The sequence below is a fragment of the Lepidochelys kempii genome, chromosome 25, assembly GCF_965140265.1.
Source record: "Lepidochelys kempii isolate rLepKem1 chromosome 25, rLepKem1.hap2, whole genome shotgun sequence".
In the NCBI taxonomy this organism is placed as follows: domain Eukaryota; kingdom Metazoa; phylum Chordata; order Testudines; family Cheloniidae; genus Lepidochelys; species Lepidochelys kempii.
In genome coordinates, this window is record NC_133280.1 from 12,596,970 (window position 1) to 12,615,092 (window position 18,123).

The 18,123-nt window shown below is 44.8% G+C and overlaps 1 protein-coding gene across 3 annotated transcripts in view; it reads left to right on the forward strand.

Annotated features, from left to right (window-relative positions):
- The window catches only part of STK11 (serine/threonine kinase 11), a 73,772-nt gene that overhangs the window by 20,789 nt on the left and 34,860 nt on the right, over positions 1 to 18,123 (forward strand). For all 3 annotated transcript variants that reach the window (XM_073324259.1, XM_073324258.1, XM_073324257.1), the window contains exons 2-6: positions 3,877 to 3,960; positions 10,016 to 10,105; positions 12,027 to 12,159; positions 12,995 to 13,131; positions 13,778 to 13,905. In XM_073324259.1, the coding sequence (XP_073180360.1) occupies positions 3,877 to 3,960; positions 10,016 to 10,105; positions 12,027 to 12,159; positions 12,995 to 13,131; positions 13,778 to 13,905 (572 nt within the window). The remainder of the gene's footprint in view (positions 1 to 3,876; positions 3,961 to 10,015; positions 10,106 to 12,026; positions 12,160 to 12,994; positions 13,132 to 13,777; positions 13,906 to 18,123) is intronic.

Sequence of the window (18,123 nt, forward strand, 5' to 3'; positions counted from 1 at the left end):
CTAAAAAAAATTTCCCACATATGTAAGATTTTTTTTATGTAAATATCTTCTGTTATGCTTCGCTTGCTGTGGCTATTGAAAATAAGCCACTCAGATTCACTCTGTTTCTAGTTGGCTTCACTTTTCAGGCCCTCCTGTGTTAACACAATAGTTTCCTTGTGTGGACTGCAAATGCTATGGGGGGATGTCTGAATGGAAACAAATGTACTTTAAAAAAACTTAACCATTTTATGTTTTTTTAAAAAAAACTTTGTCTTCGGAAACTAAAATTAGGGCTTGAGATACCAGTGTCCCATTAAAATGCAATATTTTTTGCAAACACTTTAAATCCATGTGAATGTTTGGCATTAATTTGGAACAAATCGTCACTTCAGTAGAGGTTACTATGGAGCTGCCTAGATAGTTTTCTGTTGCATAAGAGGAATTTGGATTTTTATTCAGCATGATCCACCTGTACCTAATTCTTGCATCTGCAGTTTTAATACATAGATAGTAAAAGGTGAAGGATGTGGTTCTAGTCCAGTGGAGACCTCTGGAACAAGCTGAACACTAAACAACTCTTGCTGGGCTGCTGCAATGATGTTGTGATTCACCACTCCCCTCGCAGTCTCTGAGATGTCTGTCTTCCCTTTTATGGCTATGGATCCAATGTGCGGTGTGATATGTAATGCACTTGGACAGTGATGATGTTGCTCAGTCTCAAGGCACCATTGATAGCTAACTCTCCTGTGTTAAAGCAATGCGGGAGATGAGGAATGGATTACGGTAATGCAGGAAAACTATAGATTTCCTTTATACACACACAAGTAATCAAGGGTGCATCTCCTTGAATAACCACTCCGGGAAGAGCGGTAGCATGTGTAAGCTTTCTCTTTGCATAATTAACATTCCTTAATTAATTCTCATATGGAATAGTAACCAGGAAAAGCTTGAGTTGAAGTAACAAGTCCTTGTCCCTTCCCCATCCCCATGTATTCAGTGCATGTGGGTACCCATCGGCAGTGACTGAGAAGGGTGTTATGCAGGTGCTGACACCTTTGTCTGAAGTATAGAATGTTTAATTGCAAACTTATTAACCTCATATTGCACTCTTTACTGTTTAACTGTCTAATGAAGTATTCTTGTTTTGTCAGGACACCTTATAGAACACTCAATAGTCATCCTTGCATTTTTAAATTTTGTTTGATTTACTGTTAGTGATCGTAGCTGTTCCGTCTCTCTCTCTCTCTCTCATATATATTAGAGGGGAAAATATCTTACTCCAGTTTGATCTTGTGTTAGATAGGAGGTCAGACCAGATGATCTAATTGGTCCTTTCTGGCATTAAATTTTATGACTCTGAATTTCTTTAGTTGATTTTTGGCATCTGCCTGAAATCATGCAGAGTCAGTTGATTAGTTTCCTGTGTTTTGTGGAAGCCTTGTGTGCATGATGAACAAGGAAGGAGTAGTCTTAAAAGTGGCTATAAAACAGCAGTTGACCATAGGAATTAAGGTAAGGTGTAGTACTTGGAATTGGTTTTTTAACTCCTTTTGGAAAACACTTGATTTCAAGTTGAAGCTCCCTTAAATGAGGAACATAAGAATTGTCCCCCTGAAACAGAATGATGGTGTATCTGGTCTATTATCCCTTTTTTTGCAGTGCCTGAGGTAGAATGTATCAAAAGGAGTAATGCACCTAAATATCCAGTGTTACCCTGTGTTGTGACACAGTACAGTCCTTTTTCTTGCTTCTCTTGCTGCTGATGAATGCACTGATAGCCCTAGCAATTTTATTCTAGCTCATGTAACCACAGATGATGGTGTTCATACATTCAGAATCATGACGTGCAGAGAGAAAAGGTTTATTAGAACTGGGCATCCAAACAGCTTGGTAGATGTTATGTAAAACTCATGGTCCATCTCTGGGGCACAGACACAGAGGCCAGCTGTGAATTCTAGCCTTCTAGTGTCTCTTGCTAGAGTGCTTGATCTGGGAAAAACTCCATGAAGCTGCTTCCTGCATATTATAGAATTCAGGGTAGTTTTGTGACTTCTACCCTGAACTATTGATTGGAAAGGATGCAGAGTCCATCTGTAGTCACTGGTTGGAGAAAGACATATCCTGTAAAGGCAAGCAGTCTGCAGGGCCTGGATGTCCCTGTGCAGTGTCTTCCTTTGCTAGCAAGCAGTGTTCTATCTAGGATGACATGCCAATGGAACCCTCTGATCCGCTTCCTATGTGGGGTGACATAGCATTAGATTGCTCTTCCTGTTGTTGAGCTTGCAGTTGCTCTGCTGTTCCTTGCTTGACAAATGGGGAGGAGACCTGCCCCCAGTCTTCCTCTGTAAAACATTGAGTGAAATAAGCCTAGCCAAACTTGATGGATAACCTGGCAACCAGATCGACCCTGGAAAGAAAGTTGCAATGAAAAATGAGCTTTAGGTTGACAGATGCTGTAGTTCATCCCAACACTGTGTGCCAGCACGGCTGAATCTTGTGAACAATTCCACCATTTCCTTACTCTCAATTAAACATCCTCTTGCTGTGTTGGGAGGAAACGCAACAGCTTTGGACTAGTGCATGTGATGCAACAGAAACTGCCTAGAAACAATGCAAATACTTAGAGTGCTCTGTGTGTAAAACGCTGTCTGTAAATGTTAAAGCACTCTAAAGTATTATCTTTGTTTTTCAGAAGGGGGGGTAACTGAAGCCCAACAGGTGGAGTGTCTTGCCCACAGTCACGCTGATCTCTATCCTTGCGCATGAGCCTGCCTAAGCGAGTTAACTTTTTTGCACTTTGCTACAGCTTTACAGAGTGCAGGAGTTACCTAGACCAAAATCTGGACTCTGTGTGTGGAAATTGAAAGTTGGTACATAACAATAAATGGTGAAAGTAAATGAGATTTAAAAAAAACAATCGTCTGTTTTAATGAACTCAGGTGTTCTCAACACAAGCTTATTTTAAACCTAGGATTTATCTTGAGGGTGCCCCTCCTCGGATCAGAATTCTCTCCCTAGAAGCACCTGTCTTATCAATCCTGTAAACCGAGTAGCAGGGTGAAGTTGCATTACTACAGTTTTCTTTTACATCTTCAAAGAAAGCTAGATGTCTGTCAGAATTGAATCTGTCGTTTGACTTGTAACTGAAAGTTTTGGAATATGTAGGTACTGGGCAGGGCCAGCTCTTCAAAGTATTACTTGTGGTGTTCCCCCAGGCTTCGGTTTAGTTCCTCTCCAAGGTTTGTGGAGGAAGTATGGCACTATGGGTGGTCAGGAGTATATAATGTGGCTCTTCTTGCATGAGATGGGCAATGTGGTGCAACATTTCTGGTGGTAGTGGTGAGTATCTGTATTTTGAAAAACAACCAAAGGTGGGGCTGGAACCTGGGTTCCCAGCTTCTAACGAGTGACTGTGCTGCTATCTAAATGTAGAAGAAAGCAGCATATATCTGCAACTGACTGTTTTTCTATAGTATTTACTGCTAAACAGGATTCTGTTATTGATCATGCCAAGCCAGGTCCAGCCACTACACTAGGCTTTGGAGCTTGGTTCCCTGTGGAGTTTCTGGATTTTGGTGCACCAGGGCAGCTGCAGTTGTTCCCTGGTATAGTTCTGCTTTTGTGCACTGGTGAACCAGAATGCCTGTACCAGGAGTATTGAGTGGCCAGGCAGCAGTAATTTGAAAAGGATGCCTGCCTTTGATTGTAGTCAACTAACACAAGTATTTTTAGGTTCTGACCCTGGGTTAACAAACCCCAAAAACAAGCTCAAAGCTCTGTCAGTCAAACAGAATTTATCGCTAATCTTGGGTGAAGCAGCTGGGATTAGCATGGTCTAAAACTACTTTACAATTGAAGCAATTCTACTCTTATTTTTTTTCTTTCTTCCTCCAGGGAAATTCAGCTCCTGCGACGATTACGACACAAAAATGTCATCCAGCTGGTAGACGTATTATATAACGAAGAGAAGCAGAAAATATATCCTTTTGATTTTCACTCAGGTGTTGATATGAAGGTTTTAATGCTTGTTACTTAGATTGTGACAGTTCTAAATCCTCATAGATTTGATGTTCTGTGTCTCTAAAGGATTCTGCTTTAGTTGGTTAACACCCATTTTAGTATTTCCTGGGCTTGAAATTATTCACTAGTGTTAACAAACATTCTGCATCTCGGTAGCACTTTCCATCCAAGCACAATTCCTCAAGTTCTCCACATTTCCTGTCAAGTAGAAGAACTGTCTATAGATGGGGCACAAAGACTGGAACTTCTTGTCGGTCACACAGTAAATCAGAGCTGGAAATAGAAGCTAGGTGTCTTGGTTCCCAACCTCCTGCCCTTACTACTAGCTAACAGTGCCTTCCTCTTTGTAAACAGATCCCACACTGTGTGTGCAGCAAAATGGAGTAATTTCCTTTTTGTAATGCTGTTCCCTCATGGCCTCAGGTGTGGTGTTCTTTCCTTTTTTTAAACCATCCAGTTGTTCTCTGGAGTACGGATGCCTGCCAGCACTTCTGCCTTCCTTGTGCAGGAGTGTGTACTACTGAATTCTGGAGTCCTTCTCTAGAGGCAATCTGCTGCTTGTTGTTCTTAACGGGTCAGAACTAGCTTCCAGACTGACTAAAGCCACCTTGTGTTTTTTCCAGATCCCTTGAACGTCCCTTGACGCTGCTTTAGGCTATGTCTACCCTGCACTTTTGTCAGTCGGGTGTGAAAAAAACACCCCCCGACTAACAAAAGTTTTACCGTCAAAAAGTACCGGTGTGGACAGCACTTTATCTGCGGGAGATGCTCTTCCGCCAACCAAGCTACCACTCCTGTTTGGAGATGGTTTTATTATGTTGGTAGGACAGCTCTTTCTTGCCAACAAAGAGCAGCTACACCGTGTACCTTAGCGTCACAGCTGTGCCGCTGTAAGGTGTGCAGTGTAGACATGGCTTTAGACAGCCTAAACCTGATGATAGACCTGAGAGATGGGAAACGCATCACTCCCACGGAATATGCAGCGTGACTTTTCCAGACCAAACCATTATGGTTTTGAAACCGAGCCTTGGGTTGTGATTTCTGAAGAGAAACACCAAGACATCAAAATGATATTTGGCACTTCCATGGCCTGCTGCATCCTCAAAGCTCTGCACAAACGTTAAGAAATTAATTAAATACTCTGCTCTTTTACTTTGAAAAGGAGACTAAACCAAAGTGAGCAGCCAGACAGTTCCTAATGAGGCTGTTACACTCCAGCAAAGTGCCTTTTGGCTTAAACCAATTTGACCTTATTGAGTCCAACCATTGTTGTTTTCCATGTTAAATAGTTGCATTTATTTTCAATAATGGCTTCTAAATACGGAGTGCTCCCTTTACAGTACATCAGTGACCAGCTAATTTAATCCGGCACTTAATTAGATCGAAGCCTTTGCAACCAAGTCATCAGTATTAAAAACTGCATCACAACTTTTGCCCTTATTTTGATCGTTTTAGTCAGTTACTTCTGGATAATTCAATTACTGTCCACAGAAAGCTGCCATTTAATTTAATAAGCTGAAATTCCGAATGAGAAGGGAAAAAGAGCCCAAGGGAGACATCATGTGTTTGTAAATGGTGATGACAGCTCATAGCTGTCATTCAGAAATGCTTGTGTCAATAAGCAAAGCCAGAGAGGGTGATTTCTCCCCCCCACCTTTGCTTTCCTTCTTCTCTGTACCCTAATAATCTTTGAACACCTCTCTCCACCAGCACTGTGCTCTTGGGTAACACTGGAATTGACTGTTTAATTTCCAAGCTCCGGCTGCCTTATTTTTGTTCAGTCCACTGGATTTGCTTTTCTCCCATTTCTAAATTCCCGTGAGGCTTCTGAGTTTATTCCCAAGCCTGCTTGCTTTCCATGTGTAAACAGCTACATTGAGAGACAAAGCGAGGGCAGCCATTGGGCAAAGTTTCATGTTGCAGGAGGGGTCTTTACACTGGAGAAGTTATCTAAGGTTATGCCTTTTTCAGTGGAGACGTGTTTATCACGTGATAACGAACATGGGTTAGCTATCCCACTGTGAAAACATAGTGGAGAGAAGGCACTTTTGTTTTACTGGCACATAAACTAAGTAAGGTCAGCCATGGATGGGGGTATAGTGCTAACCTCTCCTAGATGCCTTGCAGTAAACAGTACATGTGCCTTATGTCTACTTAGGATTTTACTGTGAACTAACCAGATAAGTAGCTGAACTAATTTTAAAACCAGTTAGAAAATTTCCCCAGTGTAGACAGCCTCCAAAGGTCCATGTTTTATAGCAAGACCTGCTAAGGCCCTGTCCACAAGGGAACTAGCATTGTGACAGGTCTGCTAGGTCTGCTTTACAAATGGTATAGTAGCGTAGCTGCACAATGCAGTGTAGATGCTTCCTACACTGGTGGGAGGGTTTTCTCTGACAATGTAGTTAATCCACATCTCCAAGAGACAGTAGGTAGGTCAGTGGAAGAATTCTTTCATTGACCTAGCTGCGAATACATCAGGGGTTAGGTTGACCTAACTTACGTGGTCAAAGGGCAAAATTTTTCGCAGCCCTGAGCGACCTAGCTAAGCTGATCTAATTTTTAAGTGTAGACCAGGGTCATAGTCGCATTGTATCCATGGCTGTTGCTAGCATGGCTCTCTGACTGCAGTCAGAGGGGGGACTCTTGCAGGTCAAGGAAATTGTTGTTCTAGCACGAACTGTCTGAACGTGGCAATGGCTCAGCTCATGTGAACAAAGCCTCAGCGTGGATTTTGAGGCTTTGGGGAACTGGATAGCAGGGAGGGGAATGATTTAAGTTAGATGTGTTGCCTACAAACATTGTCCATCAGAATCACCCTTTTTTTTTTTTTAGTTTAGAATTTGAATAACTCTTGGTGCGTCTCCTCTCTCCTCCCCCACTTCCCTCCCGCCATTATAAAAGACCATCTTTGGCTCTGGAAGCAAAAGGTTTCGCCATTGAAAAGTGAGTTTCCAGAAGAGCAGCAGAGAGACCTATTTTGAACCTCTGCTCCACCATGGCTTTGCCAGTGTCACCCACCTTTGGGGTCACTAAGGTGGTGGTAGTGAAATGCTTACGTTTGGCAATGCAGTGTTTAACAAGTTGCTTGGCTGGTCACAGGCTTCATTGATTGTGGTACCAGGAAAGCTATGATAAATCGATTTTTTTTTTTTTAAAAAAAAGGGCTTTGGCAGTTAACAGGCCATTGAGCAGATCTGCTGTTGACGGGAGGGCGGCACTGGAGATGAATGGAGAGCCTCATCCAAGCAGAAAATAAACCCAATTTAATAAGCAAACTCCTGGCTGGCACCCTCTCCTGATGGCTTCTATTATCAATAAATGCAATTGTGTGTGGGAGGAGAGCCCTATTGACTGGAAGAAATGAGAGCTTCAGCCTTTTCATGGTTGCCTGTAATCAATATACTCAGTAAAACCTTCCAGCCTGGATGATGTCTAGGTTCTAATCTAGTTAGTCAGCTAGAGAAGGATCAGCTCCAGATAAGGGCAGGGAAGAAGGCACAGTCTGGCAGCTAGTTAAAACTGGAAGTGGATTGTTCTTTCTAGAAAGGAACAATAGCTGGCGTTCACTCTGGGAGACTCCCATGAAGTAGGAGCTAGCTTTAGCATTACTTGTTTGAAGGTGGGAAAGTTGCTGTCTTCCCACTTATTCCCTTCTTTGATGCAACCAGCCTGGTTGCTCCCTCGGTGGTTAGAACAAGTGAGTGAGATTTGAGAGATCTGGTTTCTATTCCCACTTCTGCCCCTGATTTGCTGTGAGACCTAGGGTCAGTCACATATCTTCTTTACCTCAGTTTCCCGCTCTGGAAAAAAGCCCTGAATGAGATATGCAGTATTGCTGATTTCATAGGCTTTCAAAGTGCTTTGAGAGCCTAGGATGGAAAGTGCTACAGAAGTGCAACTTCTTCATGAGGATCCCGTTTAAAACTGTGCTGTCGGTAGCCCTGGAACAGTTGTCACAGCATCTGTGGAGATCAGCAACTTGTTTTTTTGTCCTAGGCTGAAAAGGTATCTGCCAGGAGTGATTAAAATGGTGAGACTAATGCTCTGCACTCCTAGAGACCCTGTTCCCAGAGTTACGTTGCTCCCTTGTCTGCATCCCAAAGATGCTGTGCCCTTCCATAGCCACCCAATGTCTCAGGCTACCCGTGGGTTTAATGCGAGTGCCTGCAGGGTTTTCTGTTTGCCCGAGAGTCCCGTGGGAGGAGAAAAAAACAGCGACTGTTGCTTTTGGCAGCCAAGTTGCTTCAGTTGTTTACCCGCTAGGTACCTCACAAATGCAAAGCTTGTTCTGGAGAGGGGAACAAATGCCAAAGTGTCTGGGTGGCAAAAGCCACTTTATAACGCCTGACGTTTTAGTATCCAGAGGCTCCCAAAGCAGCTTTTCCCCACCCTAGAAATGCTACTGCCTCTGTGGTAATAAGCTGCCGCTTTTAAACAGCACACGGCAATACCCTGTAAATTTGGGACAGGAACTGAAGAATACCACGCTTCATTGCACGGCTGACTTTAATACACTGCTACTTCAAGAGGGAATATTGTCCAGGGAATTGGGAATAACCACTCCTAGCCTCCTGAAAGGTGTCCTGGGATCTCTAACTTCTTCAGCATAGTGAAGTCCACAATGTTTGCAATGAGACTTCAGCCTGCTGGTGGATTTTAGACCTGTCATTCGCTGCTTTAGGGATACACATCTTCAGGTGAAGACCTGCCAGTTTTGTTCTGCCTCCGCAGCTGCAGACAGGGTGGACAGACCTCTTCTTTGCAGAGCATCCTGGTCTTTGGATCAAAAACTTTTCTAAACCAACTCCTTCAATGTGACATTTCTGGTATATGTTGGGCTTTAATTAGCCTGGATCTGTGACACTGGTTGGCTGGCTTTTGGGGCTGAGCCACTTGATTCTTGGCTTTTTTCCTCATGAGCACTGCAGCAGCACGTGTCCTGCTTGACCCTAGCATGGCTAGTAGGCTGGTAGAGAGAACATGCTCATCCTGCAGCTTGTGTTCGAGAGTGAGATCTGCCCAGCACAAGAATAGACAGCCAAGGCCCCCCTTTCCTGAGCTAGGGAAAGCTGAGCTAGCTGGATAGTGCCCTTCTCCCTGTACAGTGGGGAGCACACAAAACCATGGTGTAAGGGCAGTTCCTCTCTAAGGCCATCACCAACCTGCCTGCCCCTTCCTTGTCACAGTTCTCATTGATTCCCTGGGATTTGCCATTCTGGACAAAAATTGCTGAAGAGGAGCTCTGGCAAGTATTAGCCTTCTCTTCCCCCAGCCCTGGCCTGTGAGTGCCCGGACCTGGAGATCAAAGGAGCAGATCACCCCACGGAAACCCAGACCTTGACTCTGGAAAAAATTTCTCAGCCCTGTTTCTGAGTTCCCTGTCTCTATTGGGTTTGGACAAAAGCCATAAAGTGAAAGCAAGAATGCTTGGTTTCTTCCTAAAACAATGCCACCCACCCCCCCCGCCCAAATCCTGTGTCTTTTAATCTGAGTCCAGCTATCTCTTTCAGAATGGCCAAAGGTGCTCTAGGAACCATGGGCCCCATCAAAAGTGCTGGTCTCAAAAGAGAGAGGCAAAAATCAGACATAGCCACCAATATTAGGGTTAGATGATGACACCTCCTCTTCCATAGGATCAGAACTGGAGGGAAATGCAAGGGAGGTCATTCCTTTGGGAATGCCGCAAGACCTAACTAAGGAAAGTTACTGCTGCACGGAGCCACCGCCACCGTGAGCCTTCCCTTTAAACAGGCAAGCGGCAAAATGAGGGAATCCTTTCCCCAGCTTCAAAATTGGACCCATGCATCCTTTTAAACGCTGTCCTAACGAAGGCAGAATGGGAGGGCCCAACAAAACATGGGCTTTGTGGCATAATGACCCATGCACGTACCATGCAAGGTTACTGCCTGTACTGCTGCTCTCCAGCAGCACAGAATCGGAACTGTGGTGATAACACAGTGCTTGCCTGGGTGAGCATTTAACCTCTGTGCTTCCTTAACTCTGCTTTCACGTATATGGTGATGGAATATTGTGTGTGCGGGATGCAGGAGATGCTTGACAGTGTCCCAGAAAAAAGGTTTCCAGTCTTTCAGGCTCACGGGTAAGTGCAGCTTCAGTTCTTAACCCACATTGTGTCCATCAATCTCTCCCACCTTTGCTCTGGCTCTTGAATTCAAGTGGAGGTTCTTCTGCTCTGTCACTTAGGCTGCTGGCTGCACTTTAAAGCAAAATTTGTTATGAGCAAAGAGTACATCAGGTACCATCCATGGAGAAAATTAAAAGCTGATGGGTGGGGTGGAGTGGGGGGGAAGGTTCTGGGATGCAAAAGCTTTTTTTCTATTGTTTTTTTTTTGGTGCCTCAGCAGCCTGAGATGCCTCCTTAATCCTCTTTCTGAAACTCTGCCTAGCATGTGCCTTAGCAGCTACAAAGAGACAGTTGAGGCCGTGCTGGGTGCTGTTGAGCTGCACCTTATGGAACTCCCTGCTGCATCTCTGTGGCTTGACAGAGGTCGATTCCTTCAGAACACTTTCTGGTGTGATCAGGTTTTCCTCTGAAAATGAGATTCCAGTTTGGAGAAGGGAAATAAAAGTCCCATCGCTAATCAATTGGCACAGAAGTAAACGTGAAACTTGCTGTTAAGTTAGATCCAGATTTTGCAGCAGGTAAAATGTATCTTACTGGTGTTCCATGGTGATTTTGTTTTACTGGGAGGGCATGTTAAGTGAATATGACAGAAAATGGAGAGCATCAGCAGTGTGACTCCAAATATCCTGCCCTGCACAACCTGAGTGGGGCATTTAGAATCTAAGTGAAATCCTTTCCTCTCAGGCAAGTATGGTAAATGGAAGGGGACAAAAAGGAAAGCCCTTTGGAGCCGTTCAGCCAAAGATGAGGGAAATTGAGGCATTTTACTGATGAGACTGACCTCTTGTGAACTGAGAAGGGAGATGTAGAGTTAAATACCAGAGAAGAAATTACAGATCTTTGCTGATGCTTAATCTGTCTAGTACCCAGTCTTGTTTTGTGTATTTTGGTAACGGCACACTAAGACTCCATGCTCCCTTGAAGCTCACAGCTGAAGAAACCTTAATACTTAAAGGGTATTTAGTGCTCCTCTGCAGCTTGCCAAGTGCTGCTGCACCTTTAGCTATGGGGCGAAGTAGGGGTTGAAATGAATTTAGTTGCCCTAAGCTCTCCTAAGGGTTCTCCTAACAGTCAATCCTATACTTCCCTTTCTTTCTCGTTCTGCTTCTGCCAAATCTTGTAGCTTCCAGCAAGTAATTCTGCCCCGTACCTTGACTTTAAACAAATTGGCGATGTGTTGAGAGAAGCCACTTCAGGTTTGTGGTTAGATGCAGAAGTAGACTGCCTCGGTGCAGCACTTACCGGTCAGAGTTCCTGCAGAGGTTGGATGTGCATTTTCCACAGTGTACCCCAGCAGCAAAGGTGAATAGGCTCTGTCACTTTATATCTGTGAATGTCCGATCAAAGGACAACTGCTTGTGCGCCCTGCTTTGGATAACCCGCTACATAAAAGGGCAAGGAACGCAACTGTGTCTCACTTTGAGACCGCATGAGGTGCAACCTGTAATGTCTACAGAGCGCTAGTTGCTAAGAGTTATTGTAAGGAAGGTAGGAGTCCAGCACGGCTTGCACCACGTGGAACTGTGCATGTTTTAAACACCTGCTGAGCTGCCGCGAAGTAAAAAAAGAATTCTTGCAAACTGTACTATGCTGCCCGTCATGTGAACTTGCAACAATATACAGAATAGGAAGAGAGCTTTGATCTAGAAGAGTTCGGTGTCCCAAGTGGGGGGGGTGGGAGTGTCCTGATGCCTAACTGCAGCAGGTAGTCGCTTCTGTGCTAAACATACAATGGACCTAATCTCTAGTTTCCCAGCAGCAAAGGCTAATGTTGGCCCAACCTGTGTTCCTCACTATGCAAATTGGCAATAGCTCTTATGGAGCTTCAGTCACTTGAATCACTTATCTTTTTTTTTCCCCCTCTGACTTTTTCTAGGTACTTTTGCCAGCTCATAGATGGCTTAGAATACTTGCACAGCCAAGGGATTGTCCACAAGGATATAAAACCGGGGAACCTCCTGCTAACAACCAATGGGACACTAAAAATATCCGATTTAGGAGTGGCAGAGGTATGTGAGAATGGCTTGTGAACCCCATTCCCGTCTCTGTCTGTAGTGTACCAGCTGTAAACATACACACTGGAGACTTGGAGGGACACAAGCGTGTGTGTCCAAAAAAGCTACATCAAAAGAACTTCAAGGTTGCAAAAGTCAAGCACTCAAAAGTTAAGAAATTCCAGAACTGAGGTTTCCTGTGCCACTTTAGTTCAACCCCTTGTGCTATGCATTATTCATTCACCTGTAGTTACAATCGACTTTAATTACATGATTTTATACTAAGTTTTCCACATTAGACCAGGTGAAAACTGAGATTTTTAGAGTCTGATAACTGGGCTGAGTTCAGATGACTTTTCACAGGGACAGCAAAAGGCATATCCGTGACTCTAACATTCAATTTCAAGGCCAAAGTCCAAGCATCTAGGTACTAGAGTTTCTCAACAAAAGAGTTGTAAGAACCTTTTTAACATGGGCAAAAAAATGTATTTTTCCCTGATCTCATTCTTTGAAATGGTTAAACTTTTACCTGAAACTTAAAAAATCAGACTGGGAAAAAAACACAGCATAAAAAACTTCGGTCCAAACAGTCAGTGGGGCAAAGTTATAAGCAACTGAAAATATGCCAACACTTTCTAGTCAAAGAGCACATCTTAACTATAGGAGACCCCACCAGATCTGCTTGTAATATATAATACTGTCGGGGGTCTATTGTAGTTGGACCCACAAGATGGACAAAGACTCGCCTGGAGTCTCACAAGGGTAAAGCTTTTATCGTGGATATTATCCTTGATCTCTGAAGAGTTTGTGATTGTATGAGAGTCACTCAAATGTCTGTCTCTTGCCGCAGGCATTGCATCCGTTTGCAGAGGACGATACGTGCAGAACGAGCCAAGGGTCGCCAGCATTCCAGCCGCCAGAAATTGCCAATGGCCTCGATACCTTTTCAGGCTTTAAAGTGGACATCTGGTCAGCAGGGGTCACGTTGTAAGTACCTGCGCAGGAACCCTGGATAAATCTTTACTCCCGTTCCAAAAAAAAAAAAATCCTAGTTCAGATTTGTGCTGGCTAGTAGGAGCCCTGATGATGGACTAGTGTTAATGTAGCCCTGCACTCCCTTCTGCCACCTGTGGGATTCTTCAGCATCTGAGTGACTATGTTCTGCTTCCATGGGTGACTTGCTTCGGGCACAGTGTTGTTCTGGGACCTGCAGCTGGGGGTGCTATGTGAGCATTTAGGGCTCCCACTCCCTTTTGAATGGTGGGTACATCCAGGAGCAAATGCCCAGAGTGCTGGAGAAATTGAGCCAGTCTCTCTGCCTGTAGCTGCATACCAGGCATTTCTCAATCCCTGTCTGTCCAGGTGTGTTTGGGGCTCGTAGCCTTGCAGTATCTGAGCACCTCACAAGTATTTGCTTAAAGTCTTTTCCTTTCCAGCTTGTAGGAGAAATAGCTTGGTAAGTTTCTGGTTCACGTGTATGTGTGTGAAGTTTCTGTCAGAAAGTGATGTCGAGAGGAGTTGGAAAGCATTTGAGTCCGCATCTGTCGTCCAGTTTTCCTGATTTATCTGCTTGTTGCAGAACTAGAATCTGTTTCATATATTTGTCCTCACACTGTTCTTTCTGCATTTACAGATATAACATTACAACGGGTCTCTATCCCTTTGAGGGGGATAATATCTATAAGTTATTTGAAAACATCGGGAAAGGGGACTACACGATTCCAGAGGATTGTGGTCCTCCGCTCTCGGACCTACTTAGAGGTGAGCGTCTCTTTCAAATGACCTGAATGAAAAGGGGTAAAACTGTCGCTGTAACAAATACCCAGCAGGCTTAGTACTGATGGAGAACTGCCTCACTCAAAGCATTCTATGAATGTAGAGAAGTCTGTTTATCAGCCTTTGCCCCTTTCAGAGTTTAAGATTAGGCTTTGAATGTTCTGTGGTGCTGTAGACTAATCCTATGAAATGAGCTGCAAGTATCTCCTTTATAGAAACAAGTCATATACTATGGCTCCAATTTCATGTGCTTTCGAGAGATTTTAAAACCTGGAGGGCAAACCCACCAAAGGGTGGATTTAAAGCAGCATCAGCGCTGTAATGCTAGTTTTTCTGAAGCAAGCACATTCAGTTAAGATCCTTGCCCAAGCCTTATAAAGCAAGACATAAGCATAATGGTGCCCATTGGGGGCACAGCTTCTGCTTTCACTTTCTTTTCAGCGTCTGCTCTGAACTTCCTCCCTTGGAGCCTGAGACAGGGCGTTAATAATACTGTCTTTCGTGGCTTGCCATATGAAATGCTTCAACTGGTATTAAGTGCACTAATTCTAAGGAGCTGCATCCTGCTGTGCTCTTGACGGAGGGAGACTCCTCTAGGGTCTGCTTGGTGCACTTAAAAAGCTCAGCATACAGGCCTGAAGAGCGAGTCTGCTCTTCCCTCTGCAGCTCAGCTTTTTGGAAGAACTTTGTGAGCAGTATAGTCATCAGCTGAGCTTCCCATGATAGAGACCAGGCAGAGGTAGCACTGTTCAGTGTATAGGAGATTTGACTGGGACATAGGAGACCAGGGTTCCATTCCCAACTCTGACACTGACCTGCTGGTTGAGCTTGAGCAAGTCATTTGCCTTCTGTGAGCTTCTGTTTCCCCTCCCACCCTTTGTCATCTGTTTAGACTGTAAGCTTTGTGGGGCACAGATGGTCTCTTATTGTGTGTCCAGCATCTTGCACAATGGGCTCTGATCTCATTTGGGGGTTCTTGGCACTGCTGTAGAACAAATAAAGTAACTGAGGGAATCAACTTACTTTTTGTCTTTAAAGAGTAGTCATGTGTGCAGGCTTCAAATCCACTGACTTGTGGGGTATTCCTGCTCTTAAAGCACTGCTTCTACGTAAAATAATTCTGAGATTAATACTTTGACCTTCTGTTGTGGGGAGTATCTCTGCTTTGTGCAAAGCTTTTTAATCTTCTCACTTCTGCCACTGACTAGCTGTGTGAATGTGAGCAAGTCCCTTTGCTTCTCTGGGTCTGTTTCCCCTTCAGGAAACAGGAATAATGGTGGGGGAGCTGAGGCAAAGCAATATGCCCACACTCTCGCAGCAAGTCAGTGGCAGAGCTAGGAGCAGAACTCGGGAGTCCTAGTCCCACTGCTCCAACCATTTGATGCAAGAATGTTCTTTGAGTAGTGCCCCCGTGGGTGCCCCACGTCAGGTGCGCATGTGCCTCTTGAGCCCTTGATCGGAGATTTTCGGTTAACAGTGTCTGTTTTGGCCCGCACATGCGCTCTGTGCAAACTAGTGCCTCACATCAAGGCTATCTAGAGTTCTTCACTCTCCGCCATCTTGAATTACCTGTTGGATTTGAAGAACACACTGTATTAATTAGCTCTGTTAAGGTTAATCTGGCTGTGATACTAGCATATCATCCCCCACTAGAAGGGTTTTCAATATTTGCTCACTCTGTCCTCTAGACTTGTTAAGGGAACCTCCACACCTGGGATCTCCATCTGAACCTGTAGCAACTTGCTCCTTGCTTCATTTATCTGTGACGGCGGCCTTTCAAATACCTATCACGTCAGCTTGCCTGGATGGCACCCCCATTCACTGTATTTTTCAAGGACGAGGTCTCCTTACAGCCTCAGCCAAAATTCTTAGCTAAAGTGCTGTCGGATTTTCATCTTAACCAGCCCATTCATCTACCAGTGTTTACCTCCCAACCACATCAATCTCCATGTGAGACCTCTGTTCGCACATTAGATGTACCATGGTCATTGGCCTTTTCTGTAGATAGGACCAAACAATTTTGGAAATCGACTAGACTGTTTGTCTCCATCACAGAGAAATCCCCGGGATCCATGATCTCTACTCAGAGACTTCCAAGTTGGAGCTCTGGGTGCACCATTGCTTGCTATGGTGTAGCTGGTGCTCCGCTCCCCCAGAAGGATAATAGCCCTCTACCAGATCACAGGCAGCTACCACAGCTCTAGTCAAGAACATTCCAGTGTCTGAGATGTGCAGAGCTACTTTGTGGGCCTCAGCATATACTTTTTCTAAACACTCTGCCTCGGTCCATGCCGTCAGATCTGATGCAGCACTTGGTGCTGCTGTACTGTCTTCAGTCTTAGACTCCATTCCAAAGCCGCCTCCTCCCTGTGGGAGACATTGCTTGGGAGTCACCTGAAGTGGAGCACCCACAGGGACTAGTAGAAGAGGTCAGTAACTGGCTCTTTTGAGATGTGTCCCTCTGTGGGTGCTCCACTGCTCACCCTCCATCCCCTCTGTTTTGGACTGTGTTTTGTTGGACGTTTGGATAGAGAAGGAGCTGAGGGCGGTGAGCCCATGCCGTTCAGTAGCCCCTTGGCGTGCGCCACAAGGTTGTCTAGAGCCCACGCGCAGGCCCAACGGACACTGCTAACAGAAAATCTCTGATCAAGGGCAGATGTGCACCTGAAATGGGGCACCCATAGGGGGACATATCTTGAAGAACCACAGTTACTGCACAAGGTGAGTGTAACCTCTTCTTTTGAGGGTTGGGATGATCGTTGATATTTTTGCTCCTGCATAAAATAGAATGCCAACATGGAGAGCAGTTACATGTTAATATAGCAGCTGAATCGGTGGTGTCCACTTAGGAGCAGCGTGGCATGGGGCTAGCATTGGTCTGGCTCTGGGTGCTACCACTCAGGACACCACTCACTCCATAGGATGGGCTTATTGTGTTCTCTTCTGTCTTACCATATAAAAGGCGCTGATAGTAGTCAGTGATAAGAAAGGTGCAGAATAACAGTGATTGAACCCCAGACATGACTCTGATCACACTTGGACACCTGCACTCCTCTGGCGCAAGCCCCAGAAGTAGCCTAGAAGGAAAGCATGAGTGGGTTAGTGGTTGAGCACTGCAAGCCTGCCCACGCTACAAATACAGCAGAGCCGGAAAACTGGCTTACAACACTGTTCCCCTCTGACCTGGTTCCAACACTGTTGCAATTTGTAGTTAGATGGACTCTTAACAACCTTCCGGAGCACTTCACAATTGTGGTCATCTATGCTACAAATTGTAACCATGTCATGTCTGTGGTGTGGATAGGTCGTCTGCTGCAAGAGATGCCTACAAAACAAACTTGAATCTCTTACGTGATGGATTGTTCACCTTTTTGCCACTCTCAGGGCCTGAAGGTTCTAGTTCCAAACTCCCAAATCAGCCTGACATTTTTAGGGGCCTAAGCATACTGTTCTCAGCTGCATTTCCATAGTAGTTCAGTAGGTGGTGCTATCTGTATAGATTGAAGCTTTTAATGCATTTTGAGGAGATGATTTTGCCCATTGTTTCGAACAGCCCCTATTTATCTTCCTTTCTAGGATGTTGCTGACCCCGACCATTCAAGTAATCTGGAGATGATTTTAACTTCTCTGGCTCCATACTGATTATGAAATAAGTTTATTTCCCTGTATTTTGCAAAGCATTAATCAGCTGTAATAGCTTCAGAAACCGTTAGTAAGGCCTAGCTCGAGATTGCTCTCAGTGCAGCTGGCATCTTGGCTACGCTGCTGAGACTAATGTGGCGATTGTCTAAGGCTTGGAGCTAGTGACTGACGCATGTCTCGTGTCATGCTCACATGTGCTGGTGAGTGATGTCCAGATCTATACGTGGCATTTTAGTCGGCAAATGCTAACTCAGAAAAGCAGCCCCTCTCATGGGAGCATGGAAATTGCTCAACTGGAGCAAACCCACTGGCCCATCTCGACTGGCATCCAGTCTGATGCCAGCTGGATCTAAAATAACGGCTGGATGCTTCTGAGACAGGCGATAAGCCTCTCTAGTGCCCTTGGTATTGAACTCCGGTGTGGCGGGTGTGGCATTTTCTTCCTGAGTCCTGGTGCAAATTGCTTGTGCTCTGAAACATGTGGCTTGAAAAACGGCTAAACCTGTGCCCTAGCTTAGTTGCCTTTTTTCCCTTTTGATGATCTGCCCTGTCCTTGCTCTT